This window comes from Salmo trutta, chromosome 33, assembly GCF_901001165.1.
Source record: "Salmo trutta chromosome 33, fSalTru1.1, whole genome shotgun sequence".
Taxonomy (NCBI): Eukaryota; Metazoa; Chordata; class Actinopteri; order Salmoniformes; family Salmonidae; genus Salmo; species Salmo trutta.
Window position 1 is genome coordinate 38,538,578 of NC_042989.1, and position 22,761 is coordinate 38,561,338.

The 22,761-nt window shown below is 43.4% G+C and overlaps 1 protein-coding gene across 1 annotated transcript; it reads left to right on the plus strand.

Moving 5' to 3' along the window:
* The first annotated feature begins 19,212 nt into the window (after positions 1-19,212).
* On the plus strand, positions 19,213-21,197 carry LOC115172963 (pro-opiomelanocortin A). The gene is made up of 3 exons (XM_029730885.1): positions 19,213-19,248; positions 20,038-20,160; positions 20,362-21,197. The coding sequence occupies exons 2-3, from the start codon at positions 20,044-20,046 to the stop codon at positions 20,941-20,943; spliced, it is 699 nt and encodes a 232-aa protein (XP_029586745.1). The 5' UTR covers positions 19,213-19,248; positions 20,038-20,043; the 3' UTR covers positions 20,944-21,197.
* Positions 21,198-22,761: the final 1,564 nt, after the last annotated feature.

Here is a 22,761-nt window from a genome sequence, read left to right on the forward strand (position 1 = left end):
ACATAGAGCTCCAGTCAGTTCTAGAATGGGTAACTAACAATAGCTTTAACATAGAGCTCCAGTCAGTTCTAGAATGGGTAACTAACAATAGGTTTAACATAGAGCTCCAGTCAGTTCTAGAATGGATAACTAACAATAGCTTTAACATAGAGCTCCAGTCAGTTCTAGAATGGGTAACTACCAATAGGTTTAACATAGAGCTCCAGTCAGTTCTAGAATGGGTAACTAACAATAGCTTTAACATAGAGCTCCAGTCAGTTATAGAATGGGTAACTAACAATAGGTTTAACATAGAGCTCCAGTCAGTTCTAGAATGGGTAACTAACAATAGCTTTAACATAGAGCTCCAGTCAGTTCTAGAATGGGTAACTAACAACAGGTTTAACATAGAGCTCCAGTCAGTTCTAGAATGGATAACTAACAATAGGTTTAACATAGAGCTCCAGTCAGTTCTAGAATGGGTAACTAACAATAGATTTAACATAGAGCTCCAGTCAGTTCTAGAATGGGTAACTAACAATAGATTTAACATAGAGCTCCAGTCAGTTCTAGAATGGGTAACTACCAATAGGTTTAACATAGAGCTCCAGTCAGTTCTAGAATGGGTATCTAGCAATAGGTTTAACATAGAGCTCCAGTCAGTTCTAGAATGGGTAACTAACAATAGGTTTAACATAGAGCTCCAGTCAGTTATAGAATGGGTAACTACCAATAGGTTTAACATAGAGCTCCAGTCAGTTCTAGAATGGGTAACTAACAATAGGTTTAACATAGAGCTCCAGTCAGTTCTAGAATGGGTAACTAACAATAGATTTAACATAGAGCTCCAGTCAGTTATAGAATGGATAACTACCAATAGGTTTAACATAGAGCTCCAGTCAGTTCTAGAATGGGTAACTACCAATAGGTTTAACCTTATCTGGATCTATTATTGAATAATGTGGCAATTGAGCAAGTGGAAGAGAATAAACTGCTGGGTGTCACCGTAGATAGAAAACTATCATGGGCAAAGCATATACAGTGCATTCGGAAAGTATTCAGACCCGTTTACTTTTTCCACATTTTGTTACAATACAGCTTTATTCTAAAATGGATTAAATAAAACATTTTCCTCATCAATCTACGTACAATACCCCATAATGACAGCGCGCAAACAGGTTTATAGAATTTTTTGCAAATGTATAAAAAAAAACATTCAGACCCTTTGCTATGAGACTTGAAATTGAGCTCAGGTGCATCCTGTTTCCATTGATCATCCTTGAGATGTTTCTACCTCTTGATTGGAGTCCACCTGCGGATAATTCAATTGATTGGACATGATTTGTAAAGGCACACACCTGTCTATATAAGGTCCCACAGTTGACAGTGCATGTTAGAGCAAAAACCAAGCCATGAGGTAGAAGGAATTGTCCATAGAGCTCCAAGACAGGATTGTGTCGAGGCACAGATCTGGGGAAGGGTACCAGAACATTTCTGGTACCCTTCCCTGTAGCTCAGTTGGTAGAGCATGGTGTTTGCAACGCCAGGGTTGTGGGTTCGATTCCCACGGGGGGCCAGCACAGAAAAATGTTTAAAAAAATAAATGAAATGAAATGTTTGCATGTAAGTCGCTCTGGATAAGAGTGTCTGCTAAATGACTAAAATGTAAATGTAAAATGTATTTCTGCAGCATTGAAGGTCCCCAACAACACAGTGGCCTCAATAATTCTTAAATGAAAGAAGTTAGGAACCACCAAGACTCTTCCTAGAGCTGGCCACCCGGCCAAACTGAGCAATTAGGGGAGAAGGGCCTTGGTCAGGGAGGTGACCAAGAACCTGATGGTCACTCTGACAGAGTTCCAGAGTTCCTCTGTTGAGATGGGAGAACTTTCCAGAAGGACAACCATCTCTGCAGCACTCCACCAATCAGGCCTTTATGGCCAGACGGAAGCCACTCCTGAGTAAAAGGCACATGACAGCATGCTTGGAGTTTGCCAAAAGGCACCTAAAGGACTCTCAGACCATGAGAAACAAGATTCTGTGGTCTGATGAAACCAAGATTGATCTCCTTTGCCTGAATGCCAAGCGTCACGTCTGGAGGAAACCTGGCACCATCCTTACGGTGAAGCATAGTGGTGGCAGCATCATGCTGTGGGGATGTTTTTCAGCGGCAGGGACTGGGAGAATAGTCAGGATCGAGGGAAAGATGAACGGAGAAATGTACAGAGAGATCCTTGATAAAAACCTGCTCCAGAGCTCTCAGGACCTCAGACTGGGGCGGAGGTTCACCTTCCAACAGGACAATGACCCTAAGCACACAGCCAAGACAATGCAGGAGTGGCTTCGGAACAAGTCTTTGAATATCCTTGAGTGGCCCAGCCAGAGCCCGTACTTGAACCCGATTGAACATCTCTGGAGAGACCTGTAAATAGCTGTCAGAGCGTCAGAGGATCGGCAGAGAAAAATTTGAGAAACTCCCCAAATATAGGTGTGCCAAGCTTGTAGCGTCATACCCAAGAAGACTCGAGGCTGTAAACGCTGCCAAAGGTGCTTCAACAAAGTACTGAGTAAAGGTTCTGAATACTTTCTGAATACTTATGTAAATGTTTTATTATTTTTTTTTTTTTGGTCTGGTCTGTTCAAGCAGAGACTCATCGGTACAACACAAGACATGCAACCAGAGGTCTCTTCACAGTCCCCAGGTCCAGAACAGAGGCTGGGAAACCATGACTACATGGAACTCTCTGGTAACCCAGGTAACTTAAGCTAACAATAAAACCAGACTCATAAACCAGATATAAGAACACCTTACGGCACGACGGGGACTGTGAAGAGACACATAGACATTTTGATGGATTTTGTATTGTATTTTGCATTGTATCATGTATGTGGCTACGTGGTTGGTGTTCGACTGTGACGTGTGGTTGTCCCGCCTGGCTATCTGAAGATGAATGCACGAGCTATGGATTGCTCTGGAAGTGAAAGTGTGCTGAATGGCTAAATTGTGATGTCAATGTAGTGCTGTATTTTAATATATATTATGTATTTTATAATGTTGTTTCCTGTTTGGACCCCAGGGAGTGTAGCCTCTGCAGCAGCTAATTGGGGGAACCTAATAAATAGTAAACGCAACCTCTTTACCTTCCACCTGTGTTTCCATTCAGCTGAGATGAACCACTTCCATAGCAACCGTATCTATGACTACAACAGAGTTATGCAGCTCTACCTGGAAGAACAGATCAGGTTCTATGAAATGGTAAGAAGAGAAGAGAGGGACAGAGAGAGAGAGAGTCACAGGGGGTTATTATCTTTCAAAACATCAGGAAACAATCATGTTTTGAAAGACAATATGGTTTGAAAGACAATTTGTTTTAAAAGACAATTTGTTTTGAAAGAAAATATGGTTTGATATACAATTTGTTTTGAATTCATTTGTTTGGAAAGACGATTTGTTTTGAAAGACAATTTGTTTTGAAAGACAATGTTTTTTGAAAGACAATTTGTTTGGAAAGACAATTTGTTTTGAAAGACAATTTTTTTTAAAGACAATTTGGTTTGAAAGTTTTATGGTTTGAGAGAAAATATGTTTTGTAAGACAATATGTTTTGTAAGACAATATGGTTTGAAAGACAATATGTTTTGAAAGACAATATGGCTTGAAAGACAGCAAAATGCTGTATGCAGTATCTTACAGCTCTAAACAGAGTAATAGTTGCATGCTGGTTAATGTAGTAATCATCTCCTGTTGCATGCTGGTTAATGTAGTTGTCATCTCATGTTGCATGCTGGTTAATGTAGTTTTCTTCTCATTGACCAGATTGCTGAGAAGCTGAAGCAAGCCCTGGGCCAGTTTACCACACTGTGAAGGGAAACACATGCACACACACATTTCTCTGCTCCTCTCTGCTTCGTGGACCAGCAACCTTAAACTCATCTTCTATGGACATACTGGGATGGACTGGTGTCTCGATGATCTAGATGGAAGACTGTGTCACCCTGTGCCTTTAAACTACAGGACGAGCTAGAGATAACGGTGTTATATTTCAATGTTACAGTGCAGAACAACCTGTTCAGTTTAGTTTCCTAACCCTTTAATGTTGACCTCTCTCTTTATTTATAATAAAGATATATGTAGTATTGATATTTCTGAATAAGTGTCATATTATTCTTATTGTGGATTAGAGAGGTGAGGGGGGAGACAGAGAGAGAAGATAGGAGAGAGGGAGACTGAGAAAGAAGAGAGGGGGACTGAGAGAGAGGAGAGGAGAAAGGGGAGACAGAGAGAGAATAGAGGAGAGAGGGGAGACAGGGAGAGAAAAGAGGAGAGAGAGGAGAGAGGGGAGACAGAGAAAGAAGAGAGGGGAGACAGAGAGAAAGGGAGACATAGAGAGAAAAGAGGAGAGAGGGGAGACAGAGAGAGAAGAGAGGGGAGACATGGAGAGAAAAGAGGAGAGACAGAGAAAGAAGAGAGGAGAGAGAGAGAGAAGAGATGAGCGGGGGGAGACAGAGAGAGAAGAGAGGAGAGAGGGGAGATGAAGAGAGGAAAGAGTACCAATGTAATGTGATTCACCAACCCTACCTCCCCCTTCTCCTCCCCCTAAAGCAGACACACTGCTGGCAGTGTTTCCACTTTTCCATGCTCCCCTTCCTCCCTCCCTCCCTCCCTCCCTTCCTTCCTCCCTCCCTACCTTCCTCCCTCCCTACCTCCCTCCACACATACTCACAAATGCATACACTTACAAAGCCATTTGACCACTCTCTGGAAGCCCTCTGATTCATAGAACAACTCTCTCTCTCTCTCTCAAACACACACACACACACACACACACATACACACACACACACACACACACACACACACATGCACATACACTCCTTATGAAACACTTCAAATTGCTAATCCGTCTATCTGAGTTCTCTCTCTCTCTCTCTCTCTCTCTCTCTCTCTCTCTCTCTCTCTCTCTGAGTGCTTGGAGAGTGAGGCTGTGCTTTTAACTTTAGGACCAAATGTAAAAGAAACATTGATCAAAGGAACATGTTTATCTATATAGAGTGTTCTTACCCTCCTGCCTGCCTCCTGCCTGATATTCTCCAGCACTCTGATTCATACTATGGCCAGGATTCAGTCTGATTGCCATGTAAAGATTTAGCCGATGGGTGCAGTGTTTACCGTGAATGTGATCTCCGTGAACGCAGGAACATTGCCTTTTAAAGGTGCATAGCCGAAAAAGCAGGATGGGAACACTACTTGCCACTACTCTCCACATTTTCAGTCCGCAAAAAAAACGTCACTAAACTCAGCAAAAAATACCTTACAATATTGTAACTTTTCCTTTTTACGATGTCCTTGGCAACGGCAGTGAACATTTATGTGGATTTAAAGTAAACCGTGGGAAAAATGTTTTGCATATGCCACACAATAGCCAGCTGCAGTATTCCAAACTCTTTTAGGGATGAATCACCAAACTGTCTGATTCAGATGTTTTGTTTATCTAGCGAAGAAGTTGTGTGTTGCGAGGGCTGTTTTGCGGACAGAAAATGTTGCCCATAATGTGCTGTTCTTGTTGTCCTAAGGCATAAATAAATAAAATATGAATTCATAATATGTATGTAAAATTGTTCTCACCCTCTACGTTCAATTCTTATTTGTACATCCTGGGATTTTGCTTCAACGTCATGCTGCTGACGTTCCAGGAACATTTCTGTCATAAAATTACCATGGAAATATAATGCATAGAATGGGGCTTTCGTAGCAAGTTAAGATAAATTACTCAGCAGGTTATGAGAATTAACGTTGCAGGTTAGGAGATTTAGGATCAGGTTAGAAAAAGGTTGTCCATGACGCGACTCGAAAATATCTAGCTACAACGGGGACTGCCCTAAGAACAGTCTCAGGTTCCAGTAATGATATTCTGCACAGATTGACAAGTACTTTTAAACTTGCTTTTGTGGGAACACTCACTACAGCCCCCCAGTCCATCTATTATGACATCATTGATTTGAATGCCCGTTCTATTTATTCAATTTCTATGGTCTCAACCTTATGGCAACCTCAGGGAAACATCTGTCTGCTGTTCCAGGAAGGAATGTTCAATATGATGGGTTACTGGTGATGGGGGTGCAGTGTCATTGATTTAGGTTTCATGTTTGGTTGGCTCAGAAATAGATGGATGGAAAAAAAACAAAAAGTGTGTGTGTGTATTTGTGTGTGTGTGTTTGTTTGTGTGTGTGTGTGGTGGTGGTCAACAGTGTGGCCATGGAAGGAAACTGGCTGGTGAACTTTGACCTTTAATCAGGAAGTACTGGAAATGAAGAGAGGGTCTGTTCTCAATTCTGAGGAGCAGGTTTTTCTCAAAATACATCATTCAGCTTCTCTCTCTCTCTCTCTCTCACACACACACACACACACACACACACACACACACACACACACACACACACACACACACACACACACACACACACACACACACACACACCCCTCTGAGTACATTAATTATAATGCATTTTAGGGTCAATATTTTCCCTCCCTCCCTTTCTCTCTCTCTCTCTCTCTCTCTGCTCTCTCTGTTCTCTCCCTTTCTCTCTCCTCTCTCTGTTTCCCCTCTTTCTCTCTGCTCGATCTCTCTCTGCTCTCAATTTCAATTAATTCAATTAAGGGGCTTTATTGGTGTAGTAGAGTGATGTTGTTCCCCTAGATTATGCACCAAGTTGCACGCAAGGACAGTTCAAGTAGGCCAGGGCAAGAGGGGATGTTACTAAGTTAATAACAATAATAATAATTCAATGTGTTTTCTTTATTTAATTACAGCAGCATAGTTAATGTTATTTTTCAGTGTACAAACATTTTTTGATATCTATATTGTAAATACACCTAATTGTAAAAGTTTGTATATTTTTTTTTTATTTTTTTTTATTTATTACTTTTTTTTTTTACAGGGACAGTGCACATTAATCAACGTTTCAGTAAAAGTGCCGGTTTTAGCCAGCCGGCTAATTTTCAACCGCAGTCCCTGGGCAGGTTATTAAAAACAATTACAATATAGACAATCATAGAACAGTGAGCACACGCAGAGCAACATAGGACAAGCAAGACATAGCATACAGACAGAGCAACATAGGACAAGCAAGATGTAGCATACAGACAGAGCAACATAAAACAAAAAGCAACAAGACAAAATCCATAAAAACAAAGTGTTTCCACACCTCACAAGCTACAGACAACAGACAGCATGGAAAGCGGCAATACACAGCTAGGGATTATGTTCACAAATCTGGTTGACCTTTAGCCATGTCTTCATGCATTTTGTGAAAGTGTGATATGTGGTGCAGTTATGTGTGTCTGATGGCAGTGTATTCCAGACATGGGACGCTCTCACAGAGAAAGCGGATTTACTAAAGGTGCTTTTCCTTAAGGGAACTATACAGTCACCTCTCATGGCAGACCTTGTGGATCTGCTGCCATATGTTTGGATTTTCTGTTTAACAAAAATACTGAGTGGAGGGGGAGCCAGGCCATTTAGGATCTTGAATACAAGACATGCGTCGGTGTATTGCACCAGATTTTCCCAACTCAGGAGCTCATGCTTTCTAAGGATGTAACAGTGATGATGGCTATTGGGCTTCCTATCGAGCACTTTGAGAGCCTGTTTGTAGACAGACTGAATAGGTTTTAATGTTGTATAGCAAGCTTGGGTCCAACTAGTCAAGCAGTATGTTAAGTGGGGGAGTATCATCGATTTGAAGTACAGTCTTGCTACCTCTGTGGTCAAACAATTTCGTATAAATCGGAAATTAGCTAGGTTGAATTTGGTTATTTGAATTACCTTTTTCACATGCTTTTTAAAAGAGAGGTTGGAATCAAGTATGATGCCAAGGTACTTAAAATCAGATACCACCTGGAGCTTCTCCCCTGACACATAGACATCTGGCTCAGTAGCATCTGTTGCCCTCTTTGTGAAGAACATGCAAACAGTTTTTTTCACATTGAGATGCAAACACGAGTCACTGAGCCACTTTGTAACCTGGACCATTACAGTAGTGAGTTCTTGTGCAGCTTGTTGTTTGCTCTTTGCATGCACATATATCACTGTATCATCTGCATACATTTGAACTTCAGACCCAGTGCAGACGGAAGGCAGATCATTAATGTACAGGCTGAACAAGAGGGGCCCCAGTATTGACCCTTGGGGCACGCCCACATCATAGCTAAGAGTGGGCGACAGCTCATTGCTCACTCTGACACACTGAGTTCTGCCTTCGAGGTATGATTTCATCCATCTCAAGGCATCGGGGGAAAAGTTGAACTTGGACAATTTTGTGATGAGAATCTCATGGTTAACAGTATCAAAAGCCTTCCTTAGGTCCAGAAACACAGCCCCAACAACGCCCCCTTTGTCCATCTTGGACTTCACATTTTCCAGAAGAAAGCAGTTGGCCGATTCTGTGGAGTGTTTCGCTCTGAAGCCAAACTGCATGGAGTGTAATGTGAAGGGGCTGTTGTTGAGGTGGGAAATCAGTTGTTCTGCTACACACTTTTCAACAACCTTCGACACTACAGGTAGTATACTAATGGGCCTGTAGTTACTCACGTCAGCAGGGTCGCCCGATTTAAAGATGGCCGTTATTATGGCTGACTTCCATACCCTTGGAAACACCCCCAGACCAATAGATGTGTTGGTGACCTTAGTAATGGGGCCAATGAGTGACTCTTTGTAGTTTTTAAGAAAGGTAGGGTCCAGCCCAAACACATCTTTGGATTTAGAGTTCTTTAGTGAGCTAATCACCTTGTTCACCTTTGACTCAGAAACCTCCCTTATGATGAAGACAGGTTGAGCGTCATTCACTAGCACTGAGCCCAATAAACCAGTGGAGGGGTTCTGTGTCAGTACCTTGACAGAGTCAATAAAGTAGGAATTGAAGGCTATTGCTATTTCGACTGCATCCTGTGTTAGATTGTTATTCACCATGATTTCTAGTCTTTTTGCAGTGTTACTATGGTCTTTCCCTGTTAACTTTTTTAGATTCTCCCAGATCAATTTAGAATTTCCCTTTGCTTCACCAATTATGTTAATAATTTTGGTTTGGTCCATCGCGGGTTATCCGTACTTGCGGACCCTGTTATCGTTCTCTTTTGCCGGACCTTCAGCTAGCAAGGTATGTTGTCCTTGGCGCCGTAATTTGGCAATATAAAACTGTGGTAAAGTTACATAAAGTGCTGTTACGCAATTATAGGGTTTGTTACAATGTGAACAATTATAAAGATTTATGTTAACTTTCACCAGCCCGCTAATTAGGGTACCTATTGTAACTCGGGAGTATTTGGGACCGTGTTTGAGTGAGTTGCTATGTGGTCACGCAGGTGCCCGAGAGCTGTGACTGCACCGAGGGCTAACCTATTGTGTGTTGTCTCTTCGGGTGCAGGTATGTCTTTTATTTTGTTCTGAATATGTTGTATATAATTTTAACTGTATTGTATAGTGTGCTGATGGGCACTGAATGTATGTATGCAGTTCCCGCTCTTTTGCCGGACCTTCAGCTAGCAAGGTGCCCGAGAGCTGTGACTGCACCGAGGGCTAACCTATTGTGTGTTGTCTCTTCGGGTGCAGGACCAATAAACATGATTCAACCATCATAATTCCAGTTGTGGCAGTGTCCTGATTAAAAGTACACAACGCAGAACGAACCACGCTACATTGGCATGGGAAACATATGTTAACATTGCCAAAGCAAGTGAGGTAGATAAAAAACAAAAGTGAAATAAACAATAAAAATGAACAGTAAACATTTAACATACAGAAGTTTCAAAAGAATAAAGACATTACAAATGTCATATTATGTATATATACAGTGTTGTAACGATGTACAAATGGTTAATGTACAATCATCTGATTTGTAAGGGTCCAGGTTTTGCAGCTCTTTCAGAACATCAGCTATCTAGATTTGGGTGAAGGAGAAGCTGAGGAGGCTCCGGCAAGTAGCTGCGGGGGGGTGCGGAGCTTTTGGGTTGGGGTAGCCAGGAGGAAAGCATGGCCAGCCGTAGAGAAATGCTTATTGAAATGTTTGATTATCTTGGATTTATCGGTGGTGACCGTGTTACCTAGCCTCAGTGCAGTGGGCAGCTGGGAGGAGGTGCTCTTGTTCTCCATGGACTTTACAGTGTCCCAAAACTTTTTGGAGTTAGAGCTACAGGATGCAAATTTCTGTTTGAAAAAGGTAGCCTTTGCTTTCCTGACTGACTGTGTGTATTGGTTCCTGACTTCCCTGAACAGTTGCATATCGCGGGGACTATTCAATGCTATTGCAGTCTGCCACAGGATGTTATTGTGCTGGTCAAGGGCAGTCAAGTCTGGAGTGAACCAAGAGCTATATGTCACGGTTGTCGTCGGTGAAGGAGGACCAAAACGCAGCAGGCATGTGTAAGCTCATCTTGACGTTTATTAACTTCCAAAATGCACACAAAAATAACAAAACGAGAAAGACCGATCTACAGACAGTCTGGCAAGGCACAAGGCTAAACACAGAACAATCTCCCACAATTAAACAGACAAACACACCCAACTAATATAGGACTTCCAATCAAAGGCAACACCACACAGCTGCCTTCAATTGGAAGTCCACCCCAATTAACCAAACATGACATACATCTAACTAGATCAACATAGAAATATGTGAAACTCAAACAGTGCCCAAAAACCCCGGAATACTAAATGAAATGCCCTTACAACAAAAACACCACCCTGAACCACATAAAACAAATACCCTCTGCCACGTCCTGACCAAACTACAATACCAATTAACCCTTATACTGGCCAGGACGTGGCACTATATCTGTTCTTAGTTCTACATTTTATGAAAGGGGCATGCTTATTTAAGATGGTGAGGAAATTACTTTTATAGAACGACCAGGCATCCCCGACTGACGGGATTAGGTCAATATCCTTCCAGGATACCCGGGCCAGGTCGATTAGAAAGGCCTGCTCGCAGAAGTGTTTTATGGAGCATTTGACAGTGATGAGGGGTGGTCGTTTGACCGCGGACCCATAGCGGATGCAGGCAATGAGGCAGTGATTGCTGAGATCCTGATTGAAAACAGCAGAGGTGTATTTGGAGGGCAAGTTGGTCAGGATGATATCTATGAGGGTGCCCATGTTTACGGATTTAGGGTTGTACCTGGTGGTTTCCTTGATAATTTGTGAGGGCATCTAGCTTAGATTGTAGGACTGCTGGGGTGTTAAGTATATACCAGTTTAGGTCACCTAACAGAATGAACTCTGAAGATAGATGGGGGAGCAATCAATTCACATATGGTGTCCAGGGCACAGCTGGGAGCTGAGGGGGGGTCTGTAACAGGCGGCAACAGTGAGAGACTTATTTCTGGAGAGATTCATTTTTAAAATTAGAAGCTCGAACTGTTTGGGAATAGACCTGGAAAGTATGACAGAACTTTGCAAGCTAGCTCTGCAGTAGATTGCAACTCCTCCCCCTTTGGCAGTTCTATCTTGACAGAAAATGTTATAGTTGGGTATGGAAATCTCAGAATTTTTGGTGACCTTCCTAAGCCAGGATTCAGACTCGGGTAGGACATCAGGGTTGGCGGAGTGTGCTAAAGCAGTGAGTAAAACAAACTTAGTGTCACGCCCTGACCATAGAGAGCCCTTGTTTCTCTATAGTGTAGTAGGTCAGGGCATGACGAGGGGGTGTTCTAGTTTAAAATTTCTATGTTGGTGTTTTGGTTTGGTTCCCAATTAGAGGCAGCTGGTAATCATTGCCTCTAATTGGGGATCATATTTAAGTAGCTATTTTTCCCCACCTGTGTTTGTGGGATATTATTTTGTGTTTGTGCACCACGTAGTCACGTTTCGTTGTTCGTTTATTGTTTTGTTTTGCTGAAGTTTTGCTGAAGTGTTTTGCTGACACTTAGGGAGGAGGCTTCTGATGTTAACATGCATGAAACCAAGGCTTTTTCGATTACAGAAGTCAACAAATGAGAGCGCCTGGGGACACGCAAGGCCTGGGTTAACCTCCACATCACCCGAGGAACAGAGGAGGAGTAGGATGAGGATATGGCTAAAGACTATCAAAACTGGTCACCTAGAGCGTTGGGGACAAAGAATAAAATGAGCAGATTTCTGGGCGTGGTAGAATAGATTCAGGGCATAATGTGCAGACAGGGTTATGGTGGGGTGCAGGTACAGTGGAGGTAAGCCCAGGCACTGAGTGATGATAAGAGAGGTTGCCTCTCTGGACACGCTGGTTATACTAGGTGAGGTCACCGCATGTGTGGGAGGTGGGACAAAGGAGGTATCTGAGGCATGTACAGTGGAACTAGGGGCTCCACAGTAAACTAAAACAATGATAACTATCGGAAACAACAGTATACAAGGCATATTGACATTTGAGTGAGACATAAAGTGAGGCATTAAGCAATCACAGGTGTTGATTTGGAGAGCTAGCTAAGACAACAACGGGTAAGACAACAAAAGCTATTCAGCTAAGACAACAACAACAACAGGTAAAATGGCGATGAATGGGCAGAGAGGGTTGGTTAACTACACACAGGTTCTGAGTTCGGGGCTAGGGCCGACAGATAAACAAAGGTAAACAAAGTGGAGTACCGTGATAAATGAACAGTCCAGCAGGCATCATCACCTAGGGTCCAGTGTACAGCAATAGATGGAACAGGGAAGCCGTGTGGTAGTCGTTGCTATGCGGGAAACACAGCGTTTAAAGTTAGCAGGTCGGGGTAAGTAGAAGCGGATGGAATTACGTCTGCGGACCAGTCGCGGTGGTACGGCGGGGCGCCGTATCGACGAAGGGACAGATGGCGAAAGAGGTATTGTAGTTGTGGTAAATTTGTTTGCTAGCCTCGAGATGCGCCTTGCTCAGGGCTAGCTTCGAGGCTGGGTCACTCAGTGGCAGCTAGCTAGCTGTGATGATCAGGAGTAATGGTCCAGTGTTTACGGCAGGAATCCGGCGTTGTAGTGGAGAAAAACAGTCCGAGGCTGGCAGGTATTATCCAGGCTAAAGAAACGGCTAGTGCCTGAGCAGAGGGTAAGGTCACTAGCAGTGGCTAACAATGATTAAATAGCTAGTAGCTAATTAGCTGGCTACCTTCTGATGAAAGTTTTGGCTATAAGGTCTAAATAAATAGTGGATCCGTGTCACAGTGAGGCGGGTTACCGGAAGGTATATTTAATTTTAAAATGGAAAAAGCGATTGAAAAATAAATTGGAATATATACAAAAAAAGACGAAAAATACAAAAAGTCAACGAGAGGACGACAAACCACGTCTGCACTGCTACGCCATCTTGGAAATGTATGTAGCCTGTACTGTATGTAGCCTGTACTGTATGGAGCCTGTACTGTCTGGAGCCTGTATTTCCTATGCAGCCTGTACTTCCTGTACTTCCTATGTAGCCGGTACTTCCTCTGTAGCCTGTTCTTCTTGTACTTTCTATGTAGCCTGTACTTCTTGTACTTCCTATGTAGCCTGTACTTCCTATGTAGCCTGTACTTCCTGTACTTCCTATGTAGCTTGTACTTCCTATGTAGCCTGTACTTCCTGTACTTCCTATGTAGCCTGTACTTCCTGTATTTCCTATGTAGCCTGTACTTCCTATACTTCCTATGTAGCTTGTACTTCCTATGTAGCCTGTACTTCCTGTACTTCCTATGTAGCCTGTACTTTCTGTACTTCCTATATAGCCTTCCTTTGTAGCCTGTACCATTGTTGAAAATATGAAAAGTGGTACTCAGTGATGCGTTGTGTTAAGCTTGCCATTAAACTCTGTAACTGTTTTGAAGTCACCATTGGCCTCATGGTGAAATCCGTGAGCGGTTTCCTCCCTCTCCGGGCAACTGAGTTAGGAAGGACGCCTGTATCTTTGTAGTAACTGGGTGTATTGATACACTGTCAGATTTTTGTATTTTTACTCATCTACCAATAGGTGCCCTTTGCGAGGCAGTGGAAAACCTCCCTGGTCTTTGTGGTTGAATCTGTGTTTGAAATTCACTGGTCGACTGAGGGACCTTACAGATAATTGTATGTGTGGGGTACAGAGATGAGGTAATCATTTAAACAATCATGCTAAACTCTATACATAGTCCATACAACTCATTATGTGACTTGTTAAGCACATTTTTACTCCTGAACTTATTCAGACTTGTAATAAACAAAGGGGTTGAATACTTATTGACTCAAGAAATTTCAACTTTTCATTTTTAATTAATTTGTAAAAATGTCTAAAAGCATGATTCCACTTTGACATTTTAGCAGACACTCATATCCATAGCAACTTACAGTAGTAAGTAAATACATGTTCATACTGGTCGCACACACAGTTCAACACACACTCCGACTGATGGATACACACACATACAAACCGCAGAGGTCAATAGGGGATCCCTCTCTCTGTCTGATGGATGTAGTATGTCTGAGAAGGGGATCCCTCTCTCTGTCTGATGGATGTAGTATGTCTGAGAAGGGGATCCCTCTCTCTGTCTGATAGATGGATGTAGTATGTCTGAGAAGGGGATCCCTCTCTCTGTCTGATGGATGTAGTATGTCTGAGAAGGGGATCCCTCTCTCTGTCTGATAGATGGATGTAGTATGTCTGAGAAGGGGATCCCTCTCTCTGTCTGATGGATGTAGTATGTCTAAGAAGGGAATCCCTCTCTCTGTCTGATAGATGGATGTAGTATGTCTGAGAAGGGGATCCCTCTCTCTGTCTGATGGATGTAGTATGTCTAAGAAGGGGATCCCTCTCTCTGTCTGATAGATGGATGTAGTATGTCTGAGAAGGGGATCCCTCTCTCTGTTTGATAGATGGATGTAGTATGTCTAAGAAGGGGATCCCTCTCTCTGTTTGATAGATGGATGTAGTATATCTGAGAAGGGGATCCCTCTCTCTGTCTGATAGATGGATGTAGTATGTCTGAGAAGGGGATCCCTCTCTCTGTCTGATGGATGTAGTATGTCTGAGAAGGGGATCCCTCTCTCTGTCTGATGGATGTAGTATGTCTAAGAAGGGAATCCCTCTCTCTGTCTGATGGATGTAGTATGTCTGAGAAGGGGATCCCTCTCTCTGTCTGATGGATGTAGTATGTCTAAGAAGGGAATCCCTCTCTCTGTCTGATGGATGAAGCTTCCTCTGAATTCCATGATGGATTCACTGCTAGTCAGATCAGCAGGCCTGGACCCTACACCCTATTTAAACTGCTTACTGGACATACCCTTTATTCATCACTCTCTCTCAGCTCTCTCTGTCTCTCTCTGTCTCTCTCTGTCTCTCTCTCTCTGTCTCTCTCTCTCTTCTTCCCTCTCTTCTTCCCTTTCTTATTCCTCTCTCTCTCTCTCTCTCTGTCTCTGTCTCTCTCTGTCTCTCCTTTCTCCCTCTCTGCCTCTTACTTCTCCTGTCCTGTCATTCCTTCTCTCCATCTCACTTTCTCTCCCTCTGTATCACATTGTTATTCCTCCATTCATTCCACAGTAGATGGTGTGACGTCACTAGACCTCCCTCCCTCAGCGGACCCTAATCGCCGCGACGACCGCCTTTAGACCTGCAGAGACCATATTTGGTGGTTAAGATGAGCTTTTTAACCCTCTGCACCCCGGAATGGCTTTCCCTTCCCTCCACCACTTAACGTATAGATATAGAACCACTAGATAGGCCAATGTCATAGATATACACTGAGTAGACAAAACATTAGGAACACCTGCCACTTCCATGTCATAGACTGACCAGGTGAATCCAGGTGAAAGCTATGATCCCTTATTGATGTCACTTGTTAAATCCACTTCTATCAGTGTAGATGAAGGGGAGGAGACGGGTTTAAGAAGGATTTTTAAGCCTTGAGACAATTCAGACATGGATTGTGTGTGTGTGCCATTCAGAGGGTGAACGGACAAGACAACATATTGAAGTGTCTTTGAACGGAGTCTGGTTGTAGGTGCCAGTCACACCGGTTGTTGCACGTTTAATTTTGTTCAGTAGCTTTTTTTGCACTGACTCTCTTATACAGGCTTGATGTACACTCACTGGACTCTATACACACACACACACACACACACGGGGTCAGCATCAGTGCAGAGCCCCTGGATGGACAGCTAGCGTGATTATTTGAATCAGGTGTGTTAGTGCTGGGTTAGAATTAAAGTAGCCAATTGATGCTCATAAGGCCTCCACCATGTTCCCCCATGTCTCCACCATGTCCCCCATGTCTCCATGTCCCCCCGTGTCTCCACCATGTCCCCCCGTGTCTCCACCATGTCCCCCCGTGTCTCCACCATGTCCCCCCATGTCTCCATCATGTCCCCCCATGTCTCCATCATGTCCCCCCATGTCTCCACCATGTCCCTCATGTCTCCACCATGTCCCCCCATGTCTCCATCATGTCCCCCCCATGTCTCCACCATGTCCCCCCATGTCTCCATCATGTCCCACCAAGTCTCTACCATGTCCCCCCATGTCTCCACCATGTCCCTCCAAGTCTCTACCATGTCCCCCCATGTCTCCATCATGTCCCCCCATGTCCCAGGACTCTTCTCTTGAGCCCTCGGGTGACTTCGCAGTTGCATTTCTTCTTTTCCTTGTGTCTTCTCTTTCTCAGGGGAAAAATCCAAGCTTCCTCCTCTCTGATCTTCTCTTCCAAATCATTTTGAGAAGTAGTGGAAGAAAATATGATCAAAGGAATCTAGGAGATGCAATTGAGATTCACCCCTAGTCTGGTTTTAAACTCTAACTTCACTGCTTAAAAACCTGTTGAGGCCACGGGTTAGCAATGAACCCTGAGACGGGATTGCTAGCAAGGCTGGAAATTCAAAACATAAAAAATCTAATAATTTCAATTTCTCAAACAATCAACTATTTTACACCATTTAAAAGATAAACATCTCCTTAATCTAACCACATTGTTCGATTTTCAAAGAGGCTTTACGGCAAAAGCATAAACTTAGATTATGTTAGGACAGTACATAGCCACAAAAGTACAAACATCCATTTTCAATTCAAGGTCAGGCGTCACCAAAAGCAGAAACCAGCTAAAATTATGCACCAACCTTTGACAATCTCCATCAGATGACACTCCTAGGACATTATGTTATACAATACATGCATTTTTTGTTCCATCAAGTTCATATTTATATCCAAAAACCGCATTTTACAGTAGCGGTGAAATTTTGATTTTTTTCTTCTCTGAAATGCTTCCGGTGAACAACGTTACAATTTTCAAAATTACTATTCGAAAACATTGGTAAATTATAATATTGTCATTCAAATAATTATAGTTTAATATTTCGTAAATGATACTGTCTCAACCCGACTTCACCTGTGTCTAGAAAAACGTTTTTTAAAAATGTCTCGTGTCTCATGATTGCGCAGGTGCAGGCCATAATGGAAGTGACGACATCCCACGGACGTCAACTTCAATGCATTCTAATTTGCTCCCTGTTAATCATGGAAGCTTCAAACAACTTTATAAAGATCGCTGACATCTAGTGGAATCCGTAGGAGTTGCGAACTGAATCCTTTCTCACTATGGTATCTAATAAACAATGACACTAAATAGTACAGCCACAAAATTCTCATTTTTTAAAAATCTATTTTTCTCAGGTTTTTGCCTGCAATATGAGTTTTGTTATACTTACAGACACCATTCAAACTGTTTTAGAAAATTCAGAGTGTTTTCCATCCGAATGTGTTAATAATATGCATATCCTAGCTTCTGAGTTGGTGTAGGAGGCAGTTAAAAATGGGCACCTATTTTTTTCAAAATTCTCAATACTGCCACCGTGGCCCGTAGAGGTTAAATAAACTGTTTCATCACAGAGGAGATGTTCACAGGTACCTGTATGTTTCCATCACAGAGGAGACGTTCAGAGGTACCTGTATGTTTCCATCACAGAGGAGACGTTCAGAGGTACCTGTATGTTTCCATCACAGAGGAGATGTTCAGAGGTACCTGTATGTTTCCGTCAATGAGGTCCTTCACTAAATGCCTCCTCCACTCCACAAACCATTAAAGCTCTTTGCGCCCCCAGTGTGTGTGTGTGTGTGTGTGTGTGTCAATCCGCAGGCCCGTACACAACAAGCCAAGGTCAGATCTGTGGACTAATGGATATTCTCTTGTCCATTTCTAGAATTAGAATGAAGTTAGACACTCTGAGACTTTGTCACCAGCAGTTTCCTATTGAATGAACCCTGTGTGTGTGTGTGTGTGTGTGTGTGTGTGTGTGTGTGTGTGTGTGTGTGTGTGTGTGTGTGTGTGTATTGAATTAAATTGAATGTAAACAGCCACTGACAGAGAGAGCAGGTCCCTGCTGAATGGCTGGAACACAGATGAGAGGAGGTCAACAGAGGTCATGACCCTCTTGCCACCCTCCTATTCTCTCCTCCCTCCAACCTCCAGTCATTCCATCCTGTCTGTCACACAGCCTCTAATCTCTGGTGGACAGACTCTGTAAACGTAAACACTACCATTGATCTGTCTTTAATACTAAGGGGCCCCGATCGCTAACGACCAGCAATAGATCCGGTGTTTGGGGTTTTATCGTCACAAAATCACGATTTCGCAGGTTTTAGCATCTACTCCTCCTTCTAGCATCTCTTCATATCTTCCTCCTAACATGTATTGACCCAGAGTTGACACAGCCTCTTAAAAGGTGTTAAATCCAGTAGACAAAGAGCCAGCCAGCAACCAGATGTTAGTCAGGGCCCTGGACCACACAGACCAGAGTAACTCCACACCTTCAGCATACAGACGACAAGCTTCCTCTTCTGACGGCATGGCAGACCCTCGATAATCCACCTCTTCACTCCGTTGACGTTCAAGTCCCTAACTGGTGGACAAAGACTGGATGTTTGTTATGTTGTTTGTTATGCGTTGGACACTCATCAGATGTACACACTTAATCCCTGTGGTGGGAGTGTGTGGCTTTCTTTCCTTAAGGGCTGTGGAGGGGGGGTAACCCGTGGCTCTGGGTGGCCTTGCCAACCACCGTCACTCAGGTTCAGGTATAAAAGAGAGGGCCAGAGACAGAGAGACACACACACACACTCTCAGACACACACACACTCTCGGACACACAGACGAACAACAGTGCAGACACTTAAGAGGACAACTCCTCGGAAGAGAAAAGTGATAGACTGGTTGGAGGAAAGAAGAGAGAGAAGAGCGAGAGAAGAGAGAGAGAAGAGCGAGAGAAGAGAGAGAAGAGAGAGAAGAGCGAGAGAAGAGAGAGAAGAGAGAGAGAGAAGATTTGGCGACAGGTTGGTGACATCAGTTTAATATTCTTTAGATTTGAGAATTATTATAAACAGAATACTGAATTCTAAAGTTTGTATTGCCAATTATCTAGTAATTATTTATGTTGTAATGATAATTCAAATTATATAAATATATAGTTCTTTAAAATTATTGCCATTAATTAACATGATCATTTTACTAAATTCTCATTATTTCACTAAATCACATCTAGTCCTCTGCTGCAATGGGGTTTTATAATTGATTGGGAAAATGTTTAATATTCTTTACTTGTTCGCATAAAAAAGTGAGAAAAGTGGTGTTAGCTCATAGTCCGTCCGTCCGTCCGTCCATCAGTCACACCTGAGTCATGAGCTTTTTAGGGAAAATATAAAGTGTCATTGAGTCGTGAGTTAAGAAATGTGTCACATTTTTTTTGTCACTCTCATCTGCCATCCTCCAATTAATGACAGCGTTCAGAAGTCGATTACGGCAGTAAACTCCACCTATGCTGCTTGTTTACAGTGTGCTGTGGACTGTATGTGACTTCATGTGTCCCTGAGGAGGAAACCCTCCGAGAATTATTTTCTCCAGATATAAACATTTAAGATCAGATAGAACTGTTTCTGGTTCTAAAATAGCATCATTTTACAGGTTCTATTTGGAACCAAGCTTCTTTTGAACCCAGGTGGGTTCCTTGGGTCCATCTGACCTGGAAATGGTTCTATTTTGACCCGTTTTCAGGGGGTTCAGGGTGTAGTTTAGCCGCATCATACCGTGAGTGTGTGTATAACTGTGTTCTGTGTGTGTGCAAGGCAAAGATGCTGTGTCCTGCGTGGTTATTGGCTGTGGCCGTGGTGGGCGTGGTCAGAGGGGTGAAAGGTCAGTGCTGGGAGAACCCTCGCTGTCATGACCTCAGCTCTGAAAACAACATCCTGGTGAGCTAGAAACATTGCAAAGAAAGAGTAGAATGTTTTCCAAATGTTGAAAGCTCAAGTATGTAAGAGAGTGGTTACGACTGAGAGTGTTATTTTACTGTTACACACCTAACCTAACCTCTCCTCTCCTCTCTCTCCCCGCTCCTCTCCATCTCCTCTCCCTCCTCTCTCTCCTCCCTCCTCTCTCTCTCCTCCTCCCAGGAGTGTATCCAGCTCTGTCGTTCTGACCTCACCGCCAAATCTCCCATCTTCCCCGTCAAGGTGCATCTCCAACCCCCGTCCCCCTCCGACTCTGACTCTCCTCCCCCCTACTTACCTCTGTCCCTCCTTTCCCCATCCTCCCCCCTGTACCCCTCGGAGCAGCAGAATAGTGTGTCCCCCCAGGCCAAGCGTTCCTACTCCATGGAACACTTCCGCTGGGGAAAGCCTGTGGGCCGTAAGCGCCGGCCGGTGAAGGTCTACACCAACGGTGTGGAGGAGGAGTCCTCCGAGGCCTTTCCCAGCGAGATGAGACGAGAGCTGGGCACCGATGACGCCATGTACCCCTCCCTGGAGGCTGGGACTGCGGAGGGGGGCGAGGCAGAGGGCCTGGGGGGAGTGTTTAGTCTTCAGGAGAAGAAAGACGGCTCGTATAAGATGAACCACTTCCGCTGGAGCGGACCGCCCGCCAGTAAGCGCTACGGAGGGTTCATGAAGAGCTGGGACGAACGCAGTCAGAAACCACTGCTCACATTGTTCAAAAACGTCATCATCAAAGACGGACAGCAGAAGAGAGAGCAGTGAGGGAGGGAGGGAAGAAAAAGGAGGGAGGAAGGGGGAAGAAAAGAGGGCATTGAGGGAAAGGAAATAACATTTCCAGGGTTGAGGAAGGAAGAGAAAGTCACTGTAGGACTTAGAGCCAGTTAGCTCTCATTTGATTGGCCATTAGGAGACAGACATGTTTTGTGATTGGCTAAAAGCACTGTCCTCTGATGTAGCGATGATGTTAGTTAATACTGTAATTTTGTCTCCAATAAATCCTAACTCTGTACAGAACCATGCCGTTGTCACTGAGTGATGATTACATTATTTATTGGAATGTAATATTTTTGTAAATTATAAATTAAATATTCCAATCAGGGGATGGAACTGAAATCATTTTCCAATCGTTCTGTTACGAACATAACCCATTATTCTTTTTGTTCCATTCCAGTGTTTCCGACAAGAAAATAAAAAGTTCTGAACTGGTTCCAACCAAAAACAAGTACTATAGTTCCTTTTCGTACATTTTTTTTTTTTACACATGAAATCAACAGAGTTTTACAAAATAGCTCAGAAATTTACTCTGCCCATTAGCACGGATAGAGAAGCTTGCTATGGAACGCGTTCGATTTGGCAGATAACTGCAGGTGTGAGATGTGACTGAAATTTCACGGTTGGGGAAAGAGTGAGAGAGAGAGAGAGAGAGAGAGAGAGAGAGAGGGTGGACATGGAGGACATGGAGGGGGCTTGGCTCTGAACATCATGACATGACGTGAACTGGAATGTGTTTAAGCTATTACTAACATTAAAACGTATTATATACTAAACATTAGGAATATCTTTGGAACGAAACATACCGTTATGAAGGGAGCATTGGGCCAGTGTCATGACTGTCCTGATCAGGTCAGGGTACAGGAGACCACCACCCTACAGATTATCTCCCAAACCCCCAACAGAGGAGGAGAGATCTAGGGGTCTGAAGATGTGGGGGTTTTATGACCCTCACGCCCATAATAAAACTTAGGCCACAGAGAAATTCCTTTGTCCTAACAATGGAGAACTGGCCTCAGAACATTAAACATGCAATAAAGGGACTTTGGAACAATGGTTTCCGGCAGCCACAATGGTGGTCATGACGAAAAGTGGAATATTAAAATGTATGTAACTTTTGTATTTGTTTTTAAAGGTTAAGAGATGACGTTATTATGAAAACATTGTACCTTTAAGAGTTTTCCCCGTATGTGCCTGATGTTTATACATTTGTACGTTGTGTAGAAAATATCCAAATCAAACAGAATGTTTTGGTAAAGATGAAATGGGAAGTTAGTGTCTAAAATTGGATATTTTCTAGAGCCAAAGCCTTGCCCCCTTTACTTGGTCCGCCCAGAGAATTGCCCTAAAGGCGGTTACACCCACTTCTGACCCGAGGGTATAAGACAGGAGAGTGAAGAATTAACATAGGAGACTATTGACCCCAAGCTGCAGCTAAGGTCTAACAAAGTCGACGAACCCCAAAACGAAACACAAGGTTGAAGACAAAGAAATATTTTTCTACACGAGCTACGGACGAGTAGCTGTGTCTAAGCGGGTGAATTCAAGCCGAACCACCCAGCCTCCACTCTCCATTGAATCGTGGTATCGACCCCGTTCGGGCCGAAGCTGTGAGCTCTGAGCTACAGAGCGGTCTGTCCTCAGAAGACCCCTTTCAGATCAAGGGTGAGGGATCAGACCATTTAGCCAAGAAGGACACTGACATCGTGAGGACAACCAGAGAGTTGCGCCGGAGAAGTGCGTCATTTAGAAGCCTAAACGACCCACGCGGAGCTTCCCACCTGAGACCTCCAACACGTAATTACATCA